At 40.2% G+C, this 17,686-nt stretch overlaps 2 protein-coding genes across 5 annotated transcripts in view; one reads left to right on the top strand and one right to left on the bottom strand.

Annotated features, from left to right (window-relative positions):
- LOC144082905 (protein FAM110A) overlaps positions 1 to 17,005 on the bottom strand; it is a 52,289-nt gene extending 35,284 nt beyond the window's left edge. Inside the window, exons 1-2 of one of the 3 annotated variants that reach the window (XR_013303398.1) lie at positions 16,364 to 17,005; positions 3,262 to 3,340 (exon numbers count right to left, since the gene is read on the bottom strand). The gene's annotated coding sequence lies outside the window, so the exon portion shown is untranslated. The remainder of the gene's footprint in view (positions 1 to 3,261; positions 3,341 to 16,363) is intronic. The other 2 variants (XM_077610409.1, XM_077610393.1) reach the window with 2 other exon arrangements.
- cox4i2 (cytochrome c oxidase subunit 4I2) lies at positions 10,045 to 17,635 on the top strand. Of its 2 annotated transcripts, none has more exons than XM_077610448.1 (6): positions 10,045 to 10,073; positions 12,929 to 13,045; positions 14,359 to 14,479; positions 14,594 to 14,761; positions 16,335 to 16,466; positions 17,455 to 17,635. In XM_077610448.1, exons 3-6 carry the CDS (start codon positions 14,359 to 14,361, stop codon positions 17,586 to 17,588), a joined length of 555 nt encoding a protein of 184 aa, XP_077466574.1. In that variant the 5' UTR covers positions 10,045 to 10,073; positions 12,929 to 13,045; the 3' UTR covers positions 17,589 to 17,635. The 2 variants fall into 2 exon arrangements, with proteins under 2 accessions (XP_077466574.1, XP_077466571.1); XM_077610445.1 differs by lacking the exon at positions 10,045 to 10,073 and adding an exon at positions 12,815 to 12,845.
- The last annotated feature ends 51 nt before the right edge of the window (positions 17,636 to 17,686 follow it).

The following is a 17,686-nucleotide window of genomic DNA, read 5'->3' as shown; positions in this document are numbered from 1 at the left end:
CAATTTTAATTAAATGGGTTTAAGTATTAGCATTTGAATGATGCAGTGGCACAATCCTGCAAAACTGTCCCTTTAATAAGGTTAATAATGAGGTTCCAGTTCAGTTACCGGAATTTTCTTTTTTCGTTAGAATTTCTTTGGTGGCTTCAAAAGCTTGATGGGCTTTTCTTTTCTATATGAATCACTTCCTGTGTGTTAAGAAAGCCAGGAAAACAAACTACAACATGGATTTGAACCCATAGATGAGTTCATTTGACTGTTCTGGTCAGTGGGTCAAGTTTGGGAGTTGTTGGGTCGATACGGTCAAAGCGGAGGCATGTTGCTAAACAGTGTCCTAAAAAAAACTTCTGGCTCTAACAAAAGGCAAAGATTAACATCATACAGGGAAGTACTAATACTTTCAAAAAAGCAAACAGAAAAAATAAATATTCGATCATTTAAAAAGGTACAGATAGAATTGATTTTCTAAAAAGTGTGCCCACAAACAAAAAGGACGGGCACTTAACTATTAACAAAGTTTTTTTTTTTTTTTTTTTTTAAAGCTTCTAAAAGATCACGTTCCATTTCAAACCCTCTCCCAGAGAATTTCTTCAAAATGAATAGTAAGGGCCATTTCTTTAGGTTATTTTTTTTTCCCCACACAGATGATCCTGGTTGAGTTTATTCGCCTGGAGACGTTCTTTTGTATAATTAGTCATGTCTCTCATTACAAGACAAGCTGGTTGTTTGGAGAAACGAGGATCCTTTCTGGCTAAGCCTCAAGTAAATGAAGACAGGCCGGGAGAAATCATCAAAACATCATTAGCATTAACCACGGCGTTTGGTACATCTGGTCAACACGCCAGCACATCAGAAACCAATCAAATGGAATCATTTTCCAACGTCTGCAGAAGCTATGCACCAACCTCGAGTAACCCTGAGTCTTTTTAAATAAAGAAGTAAAACTGGATGTGTTCATTTTTTGACCAACACAAAAATGAAAGACGGAGTTTACAATTTCCAAGAACAACACGTCCCATTTCGTGTGAACAGCACAACAAGTATTATGGCAGAATACGAACAAAACCTTGGTCACGTTGCTCGTGTTTCCATCACGTATACCAAGTCAAAAACATCATAACTGTGATTCATTGGAGTGCGTACAACATGCTACAAATGACACATTTGTCATCTTCTTGGACGTTCTAATGTAAACAAATCCCTTGCAATTAAGTGAGTGCCTTCAACCTGAATGGATGCAGTCAAACTTCTTTCCAGACGATGCTACGTACGTTCTTCTTTGATTTTCCTCTCACTCGAGGAGGTAGACTAAGTACGGGCAATTTAAGTCGTTAAGCTACGGAACAGATGTGAATGAATTACAGCGGGCAGTCGTGTAACACGTGCCTGGACACAAACTGTTATTACTCTTTGAAATGGCGTGTTGTTTCCATTACAACTTTGGGAATAATGGAAGATCCTGTCTACGTTGGAGCGGTCGTCCTCTTTCTCTTTCCAACAGGGAACATTCGGCATGTATAAAAGAGTCCATGCTGTGCTAAAAACTACTGCCTGGCCAGGAAATTATTAGGAATGGAAATTACAAGGCGGTGTTGCCTAAGGTGAGCATCCTTTTTACACGGTGAAGCATGCTTTGTTCTCACACACTAGTTAGGTCAAATGTGTGTTTTCAAAGTGTTCATCTTCCAGGAATTGGGAGCAAACTGTAATTTAAGGCCTCGAACACCATAAGAGACTTATCCATTTATTTTTCATTTTTGCACAGGAAACACCTGCGAACCTTGTGAGGATAAGTGGTACATAAAATGAATAAATGCACAAGAAACAAGCTTTATAATTACAAGGAAGGCAAGATTATATCGGTGAACACGGCTATCCTAATTTCCGTGAAAACGTAGATTTATGGAGAGGCGGTTGATGGTTCCCGATCTCCATATTTAAGCGTCAATGGCGCATCGTGTGCACAGGTCTTAAAACAGAAATAATTACTAAACACTTGTGTTAATCTAATATATTTATTTAACCCATTTTCCAGGTTTTATTGTAGGCAAAAATCTCTGGCAATGTCAGCTCAGATTGTTGGAGTCCCACCCAGATACGAGTCGTACGGTGTTTGTAAGGTTTTTGGGGGGTTTGTAAGGGGAATCATAATCATTTATAAGGGCAGTTATCGGCAGAGGTTGACAGGTATGATAAATGCACACATTTTCATGTATTTTTACTTTGAAATTCTGAGTATGGCTCTCAAGGAATAATGTTTGAGAATATGAATTGTTTATGGCTTTCTTCATCCAAAAGGTTCCCAACTCCTGAATTAAAGTGTCTGTATGCTGGTATCTTTTATGCCTCTTCCTAAAAAGATTTGTGTGAGAAAATGTCCATTCCCAGTGTGACGCAACATCCATTCTCTGTATACTGCTAATCCTCTGAAGGGAGTGCTGGACTCTATCCCAGCTGGGATTCATTAACATGATAATTAAAAGCCACGCCCAGTTTCACAATTCAATGAGTTAGGTTGGCTCAAGTTTCAGAACGAAAGAACTACCTGAAACGATGACCGTCATCATGTCGACGATGTGTCCGTTAGCGTCAAAAGTACAACCGATCAAGCCAGAAATGGTGATGACCAGAGAGTGGCGGTAGCGTGTACATCCCACCCACCCCCAACCAAAATCGGATTTCATTAATCCCTCATGTTTGATAGCATAAGGAAATGGCAAATCCATATTAAAAACACGTTGAAGGCTTTGTTTTTGTTATTCATCTGGAACGGGGAAAGTTTGGCTCACAAGCCGCATCTGGCTCCACCCCGAGGGCCCCCGACATTTTAACGGTGGAACCCCTGCTGGCTCGCCTGACATCAACGAGCCATTTATGAGTTGGTGAGCAAATGAGTATTGCTGTTGTTGTCTGAGAACATTTTGTGGATAAAAGCAAGGCTGACTGGAGTCCTATTGGAATGTATTTGTAACTTATTTACTCTTAATATACTTCCTTACAGCATGAATTCCAAACAGACCTTTGAATTATAGTTCTTAATGAGGTATTTATACTCGCTAGATTTTGTTCCTATTTTAACAGCATCCTTGAAAACGCTTAAAGCGATAAACTCAATGGTAAAACAATTAAAAAAATAACTTTTTCTTATCACTTTCCCCCAAAAATTCCAACAAAACTTGCATTTTAGGATTACAGAAGATGCTAAATCGTTCACAAAAACAAACATGGGTGAGTGTTTTCATCTACGCGTACATTCCGTACCTTGCAATTTTCCGGCGACCAGTTCAGGATGTACCTTCCAGTTTCTCACGCCTTGGAAAATCTCCGACTTCCCTCGGACCTTAATGAGAATAAGCAGAATCGGAAAAAAATCACAATTGGACTCAAAAAATTAAGAGATTCCCTACTTTCCTTAAGTTTTCAGCCTTTACAAGAGGAGGACGGTTTTGGGGGCTGAAGCCTAGCTAATGGCAAAACAGGCCAGGGAATGATGAGCTAATGTTTTGGCAGCAAAGTGATTTAATTAACTATTTTAGCGTGACCTCAGCTTCTTTCACCACACGCATGCAGAGGAGGATGCAGCGCTTATTAGCTACACTCTCTTCCCACGAGAACAAACCATGTGTTTTTGCTCAGCATGCCCTCGTTTATGTGTTAAATAGCGGAGCCTAAACGTCTGGATAGGTGTTGATAAGAGCCAGGTGATGCAATAAGTGCGCTTGGCATGCTGTAAATGGCCGCCCCAAGCAGTTGCGTGGGGTGAATATTTACTCCATATTCTCAATTCTCCCTTCCATTGATATTGTCAAAGCTTGAGTGCTCATATCCGGTTGCAAAGAGAAACAACATTCGGATTGGATGGCTTGACGTTGTGGGATGAACGTAGGTTTTAGTTTACATTATTCGAAACCTATTTTAGCCAATTATTCACGTGCATGTTAATCGACTTGCAAGAAAAAGAAAGCCTTTGCCAGCTTAGGTTTGAGTGTGAGGGAGTCATACCTGTCAACCTCTGCCGATAACTGCCCTTATAAATGATTATGATTCCCCTTACAAACCCCCAAAAAACCTTACAAACACCGTACGAGTCGTACGGTGTTTGTAAGGTTTTTGGGGGGTTTGTAAGGGGAATCATAATCATTTATAAGGGCAGTTATCGGCAGAGGTTGACAGGTATGGGGAGTCTGAATGGGCAATATAGTTTGAAATCTTTTTTTGTTTTTAATGGAGCTATGGTGTTGATGAACTTAAATGTCTGAATTTGACCCCACTTGTGTCATTAGCGCTGAGCGGTTTAATAGCTTTGCACGGATTGGCCGAAACATCCCAAGAAATGAAAAGTTAAGCACTACCGCAACTGTTGTGGTAAGCCCAGGTCTCCTGGCTTAACTTTTAATTTTTCGGAACAAGCAGAACTTAATTAAGTTGTGCCAAGTCTAATGTTTTAGTTTTTTGTTGTTGTACGTTGAAAGATCACGTCACGACAGTAAGTTAGAAATAAAAACAGGAGTAGTGATTCTCGGTGGATGTTTGTCAAAGGGTACATTCAAAACAAGGCCACTCCATTTCATCACTTCGGTGACCTTGGTAACCTGAAAAATGGTAAGATCGATGATTTGCAAAGCTACTTTGGTCTTCCCTTCCAAAGCGACATCGCCAGCTACTGGCCTTGTCTTAGTTTTATGTACGTTGCGTCAATAGCACCAGTTTGTACAGCCTCGCGTCTTGAAGCAAAACTTTTGCTTTCTGGTTCCATTACACGTCTTTTGCCAGGTTTCCTTCTCTGGTTTTTCGGTCTGCTCAGTGGAAAAATTTCAAGGATGAAGTTGTCATAGTGTGTGACTGACTTGACTGGCACTCTCACTCTTTGTTCAGCTGTGATCATGTGGAAGTGCACAGTACCGCAAAGTGCCGCTCCACTGGAGTTCATGAGCTTGGCAGACTGGCATCAGATCACCAATGACAAGAGGACACATTCAGCTCCCTTTAGACATTTCCAGTGTTTTAACCGTCAATTCTTTGCTCTTTGTGTTGCCATCTCAACACAATCTCTGGGCGGTAAGACAGCATGCTGCTGTGGTGAAAACAAAGAAATCACCCAGAGTCGGGATTCCTTTGCGAAATGTCTACATGTACATTTCATCTCATCCTCACAGCGTGGACAAAATGTCTCTTTTTCACTAAACAATATCTGCATGCCGAGCAGTTTAGGTATGTGGGAACTTTTTCTAATGTCCTCCATAAAGATGTGCTGAGGCAGCAGGTCCTCATTAGTCCAGTTGCATAATAGCCCTGCTTTCCTGGGCATTGAAATACAAAAGGTATACACTGCACTCTTGAAAGGGATTATTTTCATTGTGAGACTTGCAGCAAATATTAATATTAAGCTCTTGGAATATTATGCGAGTCGACTAATAACCACTGCTGGTTAACTTCTTACGCAAGTCAACAAAGACATCCATCTTCGCGAGAATCATGTTTTGGCACTTGTCACTCACGTTCATCCAGTGTCCATCTAAAAACAATAACAGTCTTGTTTATGTCTCCACATTGTCTCTTAAGTGCTTCCAGTTATGAACTCTTTAAGTGGACTTGGCTTGTGGTGAAAGGAAATTGTTCAAGCGGCCCAGGAGGGCGCACCATTCTCGCTACTTCCGTTATGAGAAGACCCTCCACAATTGCGCGGTAAATGTCCAAACTGGAGATGAAGTAACTCAATATGCCCTTAAAGGGACACGGCAACACAATTATGTACTTTATGTGGGTGTGAATTTCCAAAATTTGAAAGCCTGCTCATTTGTTTACATTGTCTTGTCTATTTTGTCATAGTTTTTACAAGGTGTTTTAACTTACTAAAATATCAACTTTTTCCACCTGACACTGTCAAAAACAATTGAATAAAAAGGTGTTACATTCATTTTAAAATTGATATAAAAGCAGAAAAATGTGGTAGTAACATTTCGTACTTCTAGGTAAATGGCGATTCACTCACTCATGCATTTATTGCCTCAATAGTGTCACAGCTTAAAATGCTGATTTCACTATTTACCGGTTTGTTTTTTTAATGCCATCTTTAGGTTAAGTTCAACTCTCCTTTGCAAAAGGGCACACCCAGTGGTCGTATAAGAGACTAATTGGAAAGACCTGGCTAAAAGAGCAGGATTTGGCTGCGGTAGCTCATTTCAAATATGACTTGTGTACAAAGTGAAAGACGCGGGCAGCAGACAAGACTTTCAACAGAGGAGACCACAGCGTTCTTTGGGGTCTTATAATGGTGTAGTACTACGACAATTACTCCACTCTGTGGAATGTAACAAAATTGGAAAAACATGGCTCCATTTTTCCCCCCCAACATGTCTCCAAATAACTACTCTCTCGTGATGTGACAGTGTGTGTTTATATATTTATATAAGCGTGGTTGTAATAGTTAAACCGTTCATTTCGTTGAAAAATTCCAGTATAACTATTGCATATTCTACTGTATTAGTAGTCAGAAGGTAGTCTTAGTAAGAATTTTTAATCATTGAGGTTAACGATGTGAGGTGGGGGCTTGAGCAATAAAGATTCTTCAATAATTATGTCAAATGATATGGAATTGTAAATTATTGACATGCTCTACAATTTAAAAAAAATCATTTTCTTTGTTCCTGTTAAATTAAGTATTTTATTTGTTGTGTGGGTGGCTAACAGGCTGGACATGTGTGGGTGGGGAGCTAAAAGGTCAAGGTTGACAAGTTCAGGTCAGGTGATCACACGTTAGAGACAGATGGTGATTTACGGCCGTTTGGCAGCAGGTTCCCTCGGGTAGGGGGGTTCCTCCCTTGGGTACTGGACCCGGGCCAACTGGCCTTAAGAAGCCCATTTGCGGTCATTAGAAAACAATAAGTAGAAGTCAAAAAGAAGAAGCTAGCTTGGTTATTAAAGCTTCCTCATGGATGTGACCCAACATTCAATAAAGATATGATGGACTGTAAGGATGACATGATTGTACATTATTATGATGCCATTTGGACTCACTTTTTTTTTTATTTCCGGAATTTGCCCAGTAATATGGAAATGATAAATGTGTCATAAGTTAAGCATAACATTAGTGCCACCTATCATGGGGATCACAAATGATTGCGTCTTATGCAGTCTGCCCAGCAACAAGTGACCAGGCAATTAAGAGATGCGGAAATTCATCTTGCCACTTTCATTTCAGTTTTAAAGATTCCTATTGAAATAAATAGACAAAAAATGTCTATATTGGTTGTCTTATCAATACATACCTGAAGATAACATGAGCACACAGCTGCAGTTCCTCAATTGAAATACATCAATGCTTGCTTAGGTTACCAAAATCTAACACATGATAAAGACCCCCCCCCCCACACACCCCCCATTTACCACAAACACCCCCACATCACATCCAGACGAGCAGCTGCCCCTCAGCACCTCCACCACATAAATGAGAGGAAAATCATCTCCCGTCTCCGCCACGCTAGTTGGCTTGCAAGATGGCGTCAGCCGGCCGCTCCTTATCACACAGCCACATGAACTATGTAACTTCCCTTAGGGAAAGCACTTCCCCCGCCCACAAATTCATTAACAGGGCTTAAGCGCAGGTGTATAATGTAAGATTTGGGGGGCTTCCGCGGCAGACTTGGTGTCAGAGCCCAAGAGAGATAAATATGACCCTCCAGGTGACCTCTGTGCGGAGGGAGGAGATGAGTCATCATCACATAATTCACCCACCTTTTCTTTCCAAATGACAGGGAAAAGAAGCACCCGTCTCAAAGACAGTAGAAGAACGGAAATAGGCAAAACATAGATGTTGAGTTAGAATATGGCTTTTACATCAGCTGTTTCCTGAGCGTGACATCACATTTAAATGCTTGAAAACCCAAATTGATGGGATTTTTTTAGTTTTCCGCTACTTACTAGGGATGTGTAGATCAGAGACTATAATCATGGATTGATGATTTTTTTTAGAGCGCCTAGAGGAAGGTCTCAAAAAGTGTTCTTTTTCTTGAGGAGGGAACAAACTCAAATTGTTATTAGCCCAATATTGGTAGACGGAGTGACAATATTCCCGCTTAATATTCTTGTGGAGCTTAGTGTGGGTGGGTGGTTGCCATGGTGGTGGACGGGGGTCTAGTCTATGCCCTGGACGTTGGGAGGTTTCCTTTCTGCATGTCAGTTAGGCCTTAGTTCCCATGATGGATCACCTGAGGACACAATGACTGAGCCAGGAGGGATTCCATCAAAGCACACCATAATTAACTTATTTGTCCAAATGGACCGGCTTCAATGACCCAATCACACGTGACAAGAATGAAGCCGTTTAGAGGTCAGATTACTGCCTTCATTTTTCTTTTATCTACGATGTTTAGAACTTAGAACACACGACCTTAAAAAAATCGTTAACAAACACCACTAACCCACAAAAATCTGATTTTTAAGAAACTATCAGCATGTAAATGTGGTTACAGAAAAGATAGACCATAGTACTTTTACAGCACTAATAAAAGAACCAATGACTACAACCACAAATGACAAAAAAAATAACAAGACTTGCACGCTTCTTTTAATTGATTGGTCCAAAGTGTTTGATATAATTGGCCAATATATTAAATAAATAAGATTGTGTCAATTTTCACAGCACATAGTTGCTTGGTCTTCCAGTGCTTGAAATTTGTAATAAGTGGTCTAAAATGAGTTCCACAGTGTCCACTCCTTAGTGCAAAATGGCTTGAACAAATGACGGTAAAAAACAATCTATGTTAACGTAAATAAGTGTCTTGCCCAAAAAAATTCTCTGTAATTGATTTTGGGGATCTTTTGTACATGAATGTTGTCTGCTTTTATTTATTAGGCAAAAATGGGACTACTGATTTAATACATTTCTTCCTTAATCTCAATCACTGATTAATTGGTTTATTTAAGGCCCTTATTTTGATACGTAGTTGGGTTTCGGAAGGCTTTTTGTATACTCGTTCCTCGTGTTGCAGAAGATAATTGATTTAAATCCCCTGGATTATTTTAAATCCAAACCCGTTTTTGAGGTTCATTCATCATAAAGCACTTGTTTTTCACAATAGGTTTCCAATACAAAATAATTACATTCATCTCAATGTGATTATTCAAGATTGGAATCAAATCCTGATTGAAAAAGGTCAAATTGCAAGAACAAAAAAATATATATATAAACAGAAAATTGCAGGTTTTTTTCGACTGAGGCACTCATTGGACTGGCTTGGCCAGTCAGAATAAAAATGTGTTTGTGGATACATTTCAAAAGCAAAGCACAAGGTGGATTTTGTTAGCCTGGGGCTGCTGCAGTCACTCTAAGCCAATTAGACAGGAAAAGTGAAGTACGCGCACAGCAGGAAAAAGGCCAGCTCACCGAGAGGGCTGTACATCTGTTATTGACAATTATGCATGCGCAGCTAACGCTAGCCACTTTGCCGTCCTTTTCACTTGCAGTCATGCAATTGCATCTATGATGAGGGAGTGCCAAGAAACGGGGGGATAGCAACAAGAGACAAAAGCGGCCGAGCCGAAAGTGGCGGAGGATGAGGAGCGATTAGGACGAGAAGGGAACGAGGGGGAGGGAGACGGGGTCCGTCGTTAGCGTGGAAGTGATGGGAGGGTGACCCACTTACGCACAAAGCCTCAAGGCGGCAAGACTATTGGTCTAAAGCGCACGTACGAACACGCGTGGAGAAAAGGTGGATCTAGCCAGGTGGGGAAAAGTCATTGTAGCAAAAACTAGGCCTGAGCAATGTTAATACAAATATTAAAAGACAAATTATTGTAAAATGGTCACGTTGTCTTAAGCCTGTAATTCAAATCTTTGTGTTGAGGGACCCAAAAAAAGCGGCTTTTCAATGTTCTCTGCACTTGGAACAATTGGTTTTCCTGACGTCACTAGTATAGGACTTACTATTTGAGGGACTCATTTGACTAAAATTATACTGGATTTGCAAAAGCTGACAAGGACTGTTTCTATGAAATACTGGGATTGATGTTTTTCTCCACGACAAAACATCAGAAAGGAGTCTTTTTTCTTCTTCTCCAATATATCAAACAAGGTAATTTTTGCTGGGATAAATATGATGTACGGGCTTTCTGCTCCTTTTAGACTTTTGTAAGCTCTTTAAGACCACTAGGGGGATTAATGCCACACAAAAAATAAAATCCTAGCTTAGCTGAAAATGTATAAATACAAATTCATAAATTCCTTCATTTGTTGTCACTTTTTGAGTCTATCCGTTTTTGCTACCGAAAGCAAGATGGCGCCGTTCAAATGGCAGCCGGTGGCGGTAGCTCCGTCCGCTCTTGCTCGTTTTGTGTTTTTGCTGCTTTTCTGTCTTAATGATTTGATTTGGTGATTCTTAATGATCCCGTTGACTTTGATTTGCTTTGTACTTTGTGCTTTTGCTTTGTTGTTCTGCGACCTTTGCAACTGTACGTCTAACTTATAACTATGCCTTTTCTCGCTACTGTCACAAAGAAATTTCCCGAATACGGGATGAATAAAGTTATCCAATCCAATCCAATCCAAATGTCAGACTGCTCGTTTAGGGATTCTTCACTCAAACTAACATGAGAATGCAAGTCTGAACCACAGAACTGCGAGGCAGACGCTCCAACCACTTTCACTGTGTTTTCGGTTTATACAAATTAAATTCATTAGAAAAATAGTTGGTTTGGCTGGTGACCACTTTAGAGTGTATCCCATCTTGCAAACCAATGTCAGTTGGACAAGGTCAAAGGTCACCTGTCATGCTATTGAAGCAGGGGTGGGGAAAAAAATTAATTTCCTGGTATCACAATATCTGGGTCGATCTGGGCCCGATGAACAAAAGGACCGCATCAAAAGGACGTCTGGCCAACGTTTCCCCTTGAGAACTGGATAAAAAACATCTCCAATTCTAATGGCACCGAAGGGGGACATGTGACGGGATTACAGTGGGGCCAAGACCCGCGGGGGCTGTCATAGAAAGAGACTCGGGATCATTGGCAGCGTCATGCACCTCAGCTGATTTGCATAAACGAGCAACGGACGCGTGTCCTCACAGCTGTTCCAACATGCGTCTTCTCTGCATGCACGGGCGGGAAAAGACGTTTATTAGCGTTATAGCTCGACCTTTAAACAATGTTATCTTTGATGGAACCATCTAGGAGAAATGATTCATGCCATTTGTGGTTTTCCATTTGACAACTCCACCAAAACTAGAACTGGACTAGTTGAGCAGCATTTGTCCAGTTAGCGACGATGCAAAGACTGCAGATAATGAAAATGATTGAGCCTGAAATAATTACAATTGTATATTAAGAAACTTTTTTTTCCCAAACAGGACATTTTTCTTTCTCCAGTTTTTCACAAATGGGCAAAATTCACTCACCTCACAAGGGAGCCTTTTTCTCTAGCCTAACATGACACTCAATATTTGCAATTTCTTAATCCAAAATTGTATGTTTCTTTTTGTGTTATTTTTTAGTTTACCATGCATTTTTAAAAATCGGTTTTAGATCTACAACAAGCTCAATATTTAAAACTTTTGATCTAATTCTTTAAATCCTATTTTCCTTTCAAATAAAAAACAAAAGGTTATAACATGATAGATTTAATATTTGCCCTTTTATGATGCAATTTTTTTTTAAATAAATATAAAAAATACACCACAAGAGAATATTTGCCATTAATAGCCTGAAAGAGAAGAATTGTACTAATTTTAATGTCCAAAAACGAACTCTTCATGATCGGAAAAGGTGTCAATTCATAAAGCAATTAATTTTGGCAGCCTAATTGAGAGACATAACAGATCTCCAGATGAAAGCAAAACTACAATGTGGCCTGCCACAAAAAATGAGTTTGACACTCCTGATCTAGTGTGACTTCCACAAGCCAAAAATAATAATAATAACAATAATAATTTAAAAAAAAAACATTGCTGTGATTACTGGATAAAACACGAATGCTTGAAACAAAATGGTGTTTTGCTTCCCACTAGTGGACTAACATGAAATGTGCAAAAACAACTTCAGTTTTCAAGAACAATATTGACCAAATCTGAATAGCATGGATGAATTATCCAAAGTTTATGCCACTTACTTTTCATCTGTTTTCCCAAGTACTGCACAACACAAGATCAAGCTGGTGACAAGTGGCTTTGAGTATGGCACAAAAAAACAATAAATATTAAGAACCACAGTCAATTTATCTAAACAAAAAAATCCGAATAACCCTCAAGGATCCCCAGTCCACTATTTCAGGCATCTGATTCATAACCAGCAGAATGAGAAAAGTGGGATTTATCAGGGTTACAGCATAGCTGTCTAGGTGTGACCAGACGACCTCCACAGCCAATTGAAGAACTCCAAATAAATACAACAAATTTGCCAAACACCATTATCGTATTTCATAGTTTCTCAGTAGAAATATCTCTAAAAACTGTGAAGCGGTCTGCCTGGTTTCAAGTTGTTCTAATATAGACCGAGCCGTCCTCATCTGACCCGAGGGCTGCTCCTCCCCTTCCTGCTGATCTACTGCTGTTGGCTAACTAAGACACACACCCTTTTGGCAATCCACCCCTGGGATGAAGGCCAGACCTCTGAAAAATAAAATAAAGGAGCAGTCTTCAACCATTAAAGCGTCGTCAACTCTTGTGGCATTTTTTTTTTTTCACCAACTGCGCATGTAATACAGAATGTCGCAAGATAGGCATCATATAAACAGACAGTAAACCAACTTCTTGGGTGGTTTTGTAAACCCTAAACCTTCTGCATAGTCCAGTAAAAAGAGGACAAATGTTTATACACTTTTCAACTGGTGTCTACTAAAGCTCATTTCAAATTTGGTACCTGTGTCATGTTATAAAGTTGTTAGTATGTAACCTGTTTATGATCTTCTCAACTCCCTCTGTCACTTTGCCCCATCCAGACTGCATTTGGGACCCACCCACTAACTTCTCCCCCGTCATGTGTCCCTGATATCCAAGCAGATAGCACGCAGGAGCGGAGCAAGATTTTTCCACGGAGGATTTGCACCAGCACCACGGTGAGTCACCATATCGACCTTTTTCTCGAGGAAAAAAACACTGCGCAACAAAATGGAAGGGGGAAAAATGTCATCTCTTCCTCAACTCCAGCATTCTCATTCGTGGAAAAAGTGGCGTACGTGCAGCCACCAAAGCAAACAATGCGTGGGATTAATCTGCATCAAAGTGTCCAGTTGAGATACAATCACGTGTATCTGTGTATATGTGGAATATTCATTTGCATATTTAGTACATATTGGATCTTTCCATTATTGGAACTTCAAATTTAGTTTTCCTCTTCGGGCAGACAGCAGAGCACAGTAACTTGGAGGTCAGCTTGTACTTTGAATTTGACAACATGCCAGTTTCCGCCATTTTCATTTACGGGCAAACAGGTGTCAAGATCGAGTGTAAAGAGCAAAAGTAGTTAGAAAAAAATGGAGCGGCGTTTGCTTCTGGATGCAAAGGTGATTTGAATGCGGGTCCTCGGTTCACATCGTGAAATCCAATAAGATTGGACAAAAGCAAATGAAGCCTAATCGCTTTGAAAATTCTCATCAAGATTTCCCATTCATTTGGGAGATGGGGCATTTAATGCACTTTTATTAAAGTCCTCACTTCCAAATTGTTCATTGAATGTTGTTTATAGAAAATGCAGTGTAACAAATTGCTAATCCTGACCATATCCCAGCACTTTTGAAACATCTTCCAGCTGTAAAATTCAAAGTTAATGATTCTTTTCTATAAAAGTTTGGATATTAAATATGAATTTAACATTAACAGAAGGCACCAACTTCATTGGAATTGTAGTTTTGTGCTCAGGCTGGAGAATGTAAAGAAATAAATTCTTAAAATCATTTGAAGAAATAATGTTGCTTTGGTGCCTTTCTACAACGGCCTTGAAAATGTATCGAAAGAAAAATCCCTAAGTAATGAAAATCAAGGTGGACGAGTGGTTAGCACGCAAGCCTCACAGTTGTGGGGTCTAGGGTTCGATCCTCGGCCAGTCCTCAGTGTGTGGAGTTTGCGTGTTTTCACTGGGCTTGCGTGGGTTTGCTCTGGGTACTCCTGGTTTCTTCCCACATTCCAAAAACATGTATGCTAAGCTAATTGGTCATTCTAAATTGCCCCTAGGTTTGAGTATGAGCGTGAATTGTTGTCCTTTGTCTCCTTGTGCCCTGTAATTGGCTGGCCACCGATTTTGGGTTTCCTCCACCTGGTGCCCGTAGTTAGCTGGGATAGGCTCCAGCACCCTCCCGCGAACCTCTTGAGGTTCAGAAATGAGTAAATAGGGGAGCTTGTTAATACATGTTTCCCTTAACACTTGTTACAGATGCTCAGCCTGACGGTGAGGGCGGCAGTACCGCAGCGTTTAGTAGGAACACGGTTCCTAGGAAGACCAATGGCAGGCGTCGTGACCCTCAACAGCGCCAACATGGCGAGTCATGGTCACGGTAGGCCGTCGTACTTAAGTCCGCTCGTGTGAAGAGGTTAAATGCTTAAATGGAATCTCAAAATGAACGTGCTTGTGGTATCTCTATCCCTAACCTGTAGTTTCTGTGTCCCAGGTGATGTGAGCCAAGCCGCAGACTTGTCCAAGCCAATGTACTGGGACCGCGTGGACACGCCCCTACCAGACAGGGTCTACAGGGACGAGCTGAGCGCTGCTGACAAGAGCCTCAAGGAGAAGGAGAAAGGGCATTGGAACCAACTAACCAAAGAGGAAAAAATTGCCCGTAAGATCCTAGCTCTACTTCCAAAATTAAATGGTTCCAGAACTTTTTTCTTAACTTGAAAATTTTGTAAGTAGAAGTGTACTTTATATGTAAATTCTCTAATTCATTCCATGGTCCTCACACAACTACCAACTAAACCCTTTAAAATTGGTCGGTGTCCCAATTTTGTATGAAAGATGTGAGGAAACACAAAAATGAGAGAAAATCATAAGGAAATGATTTATTAATGTCTTAAAATAAATAAAGCATATGAAAATGTTCCCTGCACCGCTGAAATAGTTCCCTCCACGGCCATTATTATAGGAGACTTCATACCTGTGTTTGTCCGCCAGATGGCAGCAAGAGCCCGTTCTACTAGGGCTGAAAGCCGTCCACTTTGTACATTTGAGACTTTTACCTGTGCCACATTTTGTAACCTGAAAATTTCGTTCCTAGAGGCATTTGTAAGTAGAGGTATGGCTGTATTTGTGATTCCGACCCCGTGTGCTCTCTTGTGGCATGCTAACCTCACACCCCAAAAAAGCTAAAATGGCCACAAGGTAGAGCCACCAATTCAAGTTAAAAGCCAATGTGGTTTGTTTAGTTAGCTTATTCCACTTATGGTGACTTTTCAGCATGATGATGGATGATGAAAAATTATGGCTATTATAAATTCTTACCTGTACGGTTGTTGTTAACTTTGTATAATGCCTGTATGGGAAATCTGAAATTGCCCTGATGATGCCATACAATGCCCTGCCATGCCACATTGGCTAGTACAAGGGTCTGCAAACTGCGGCTCCAGAGCACCATGTGGCACTTTTATCCTTCTGATGTAAATCTTTAGCTCCATTCAGACTACATGCCTTAAATCACCATTCCGAAGCTTTGTCATTTCTGTTTCTTTGACCTGGTCGTTTTCCATGAAGCTAATTCAACTATTACGCATGCAAGCAATCTGTCAGTCCAACATGTGTTTAGCAAACAAGTGACCACATGATGCTATTCTAGGGTGAACATATTTTTGGATTTCCAAAATAGAAGACAATAATAATCCCCATTTACTAAAAGATTCCTTATTTTTTAATATATGTAAAGTTTATTTGTATTATTAGAAGGCAACCATAAATATAGTCAGTTTGCACTGACTCTTGGCCATGTAAGAAATAATGTCAATATAAGTGAGAGGGATTGGATGTCAACCACCATAATGGCAACCAACGAGTTAGCGAGTATTTGATTTGACTTTAAATTAGACTGCAAACTTTTATAACAGAATTCTTAAAATGAAGATAAAGCTGTTCTGGCCCAAATTGGCAAACTATAGATAATTTAAAAAAGAAACGAAACGTCAAATGACTTAAAAATAAATAAAAAATATAAAACTTCAACGCTTTTCTGAGCCTCAAACAAAAAATAGTGAAATGATTATTCCTATTTTTGTTCTCTTGCTAATTTGAGTGCCAATATTAACAGCGATCGCCATTATTTATTTGAAACCTAAGTTCAAATGAATTGGACGTCTACAACCGTCAAAAAACGAACGATTTGATATCACTAATCCGACCTTTCCCTTGTTTTAAATGTATGGAAGTGTACCGCCTGGCGTTCCGTCAGACTTACCCGGAGATGAAGCAGCCCAACGCGGAGTGGAAGACGGTGATGGGAGGCGTCTTCATCTTTCTGGGCCTCACCGGTCTGGTCGTCTGGTGGCAGTCCCTCTACGGTCAGTTAACTGGCTTTTTATACGGTGCTTATTTGTTTGTCCAATTTATCGACTTTTGGTTACTCCTGTATAGCCACACTGTGCACTATGTACGCATTTGTCAACTTTGGGAGCTCTTTGTAACTCTCCTGCAGAAACTTGCCTTGTTCACGTGTGAATACAAAATACACTAATCAATTACACGGAAACACGTGCGAGCGTGACGCCATATATTCAGAGCGACTTTCACGACAAGCAATCTTGACTTTTCAGTTTTAATAAAGGAATTTTGCTTTGAGTTTTAATTGTACTTTTTATTTTTAATTCATTATTAATACGAGTCCATTAAAAAAGCAATGAGAAAAAGGTCTAGGTTTGGGTTTTACTGTGAGGCATTTATGTTCCCTCGGATTTTCTGCAATTTGGCGAGTATGGTAAACGACTAAGTTTATAGAAGTGACAATTGTCGGTAATTAAAACAATAATCATTCACCCCCTTAAAAGCAAGCGTACACATACATGGGCATCACATTTTAGGTCATGTAAACCACAATATTGACATTTGGTACACAAGTGGTTTACGTGATATTTTAAAAAAATTATAATCCCTCATTGTATTCATTGATTTTCAGTACTACTGCCTCTCCTCACACGGGTCACGAGGGTGCTGGAGCCTATCCCAGCCAACTGTGGGGAGTTGGCAGAAAGTCCCTGAATTGGTGGCCAGCCAATCGGCAGGGGAAATACGACCATTTTAAACTCACACTCATAGCTAGTGACAGTATAGATAAGATTGTTCAACCAGCCCAGCATGCATGTTTTGGGGATGTGGGACGAAACCGGAGTACCCAAAGAAAACCAAAGCAAGCATGGGGCAAAAACCAGTGGGAATTAAACCCTCAGTCTCAGAACTGTAAGGGGGATGCGCTACAAACTCTTATAATGTAGTGCCAAATTAAAGAATGACATTCATAGAATAAAATTGGCTGATACTTGAATTTGTCTGCAGTGTACCCTCCACGTCCCCGGACCTTTGACAGTGAGTGGCAGGCCAAACAAATCCAAAGGATGTTGGACATGAAGGTGAACCCAGTTGAAGGTTTCTCTGCCAAGTGGGACTACGAGAAGGGCCAATGGAAATGAAGATGACCCCGAAGCACATTTAAACTCTGTCTGCAGTTTATGAACTAGAATAAAGTTTAATTTCCGTCCAAATTTGATTGTGTGATCCTGTCAAATTT

The sequence above is a fragment of the Stigmatopora argus genome, chromosome 1, assembly GCF_051989625.1.
Source record: "Stigmatopora argus isolate UIUO_Sarg chromosome 1, RoL_Sarg_1.0, whole genome shotgun sequence".
Classification (NCBI taxonomy): Eukaryota; Metazoa; Chordata; class Actinopteri; order Syngnathiformes; family Syngnathidae; genus Stigmatopora; species Stigmatopora argus.
Note: the sequence above shows the minus strand (reverse complement) of the source record. Positions and strands in the feature narration are given on the sequence as shown.

Coding starts and splice junctions, on each gene's coding strand:
- cox4i2 (XM_077610448.1), top strand. CDS start 14,359: ATGCTCAGCCTGACGGTGAGGGCGGCAGTACCGCAGCGTTTAGTAGGA. Junction 14,480..14,593: donor CATGGCGAGTCATGGTCACG/GTAGGCCGTCGT, acceptor TCTGTGTCCCAG/GTGATGTGAGCCAAGCCGCA. Junction 14,762..16,334: donor CAAAGAGGAAAAAATTGCCC/GTAAGATCCTAG, acceptor AATGTATGGAAG/TGTACCGCCTGGCGTTCCGT.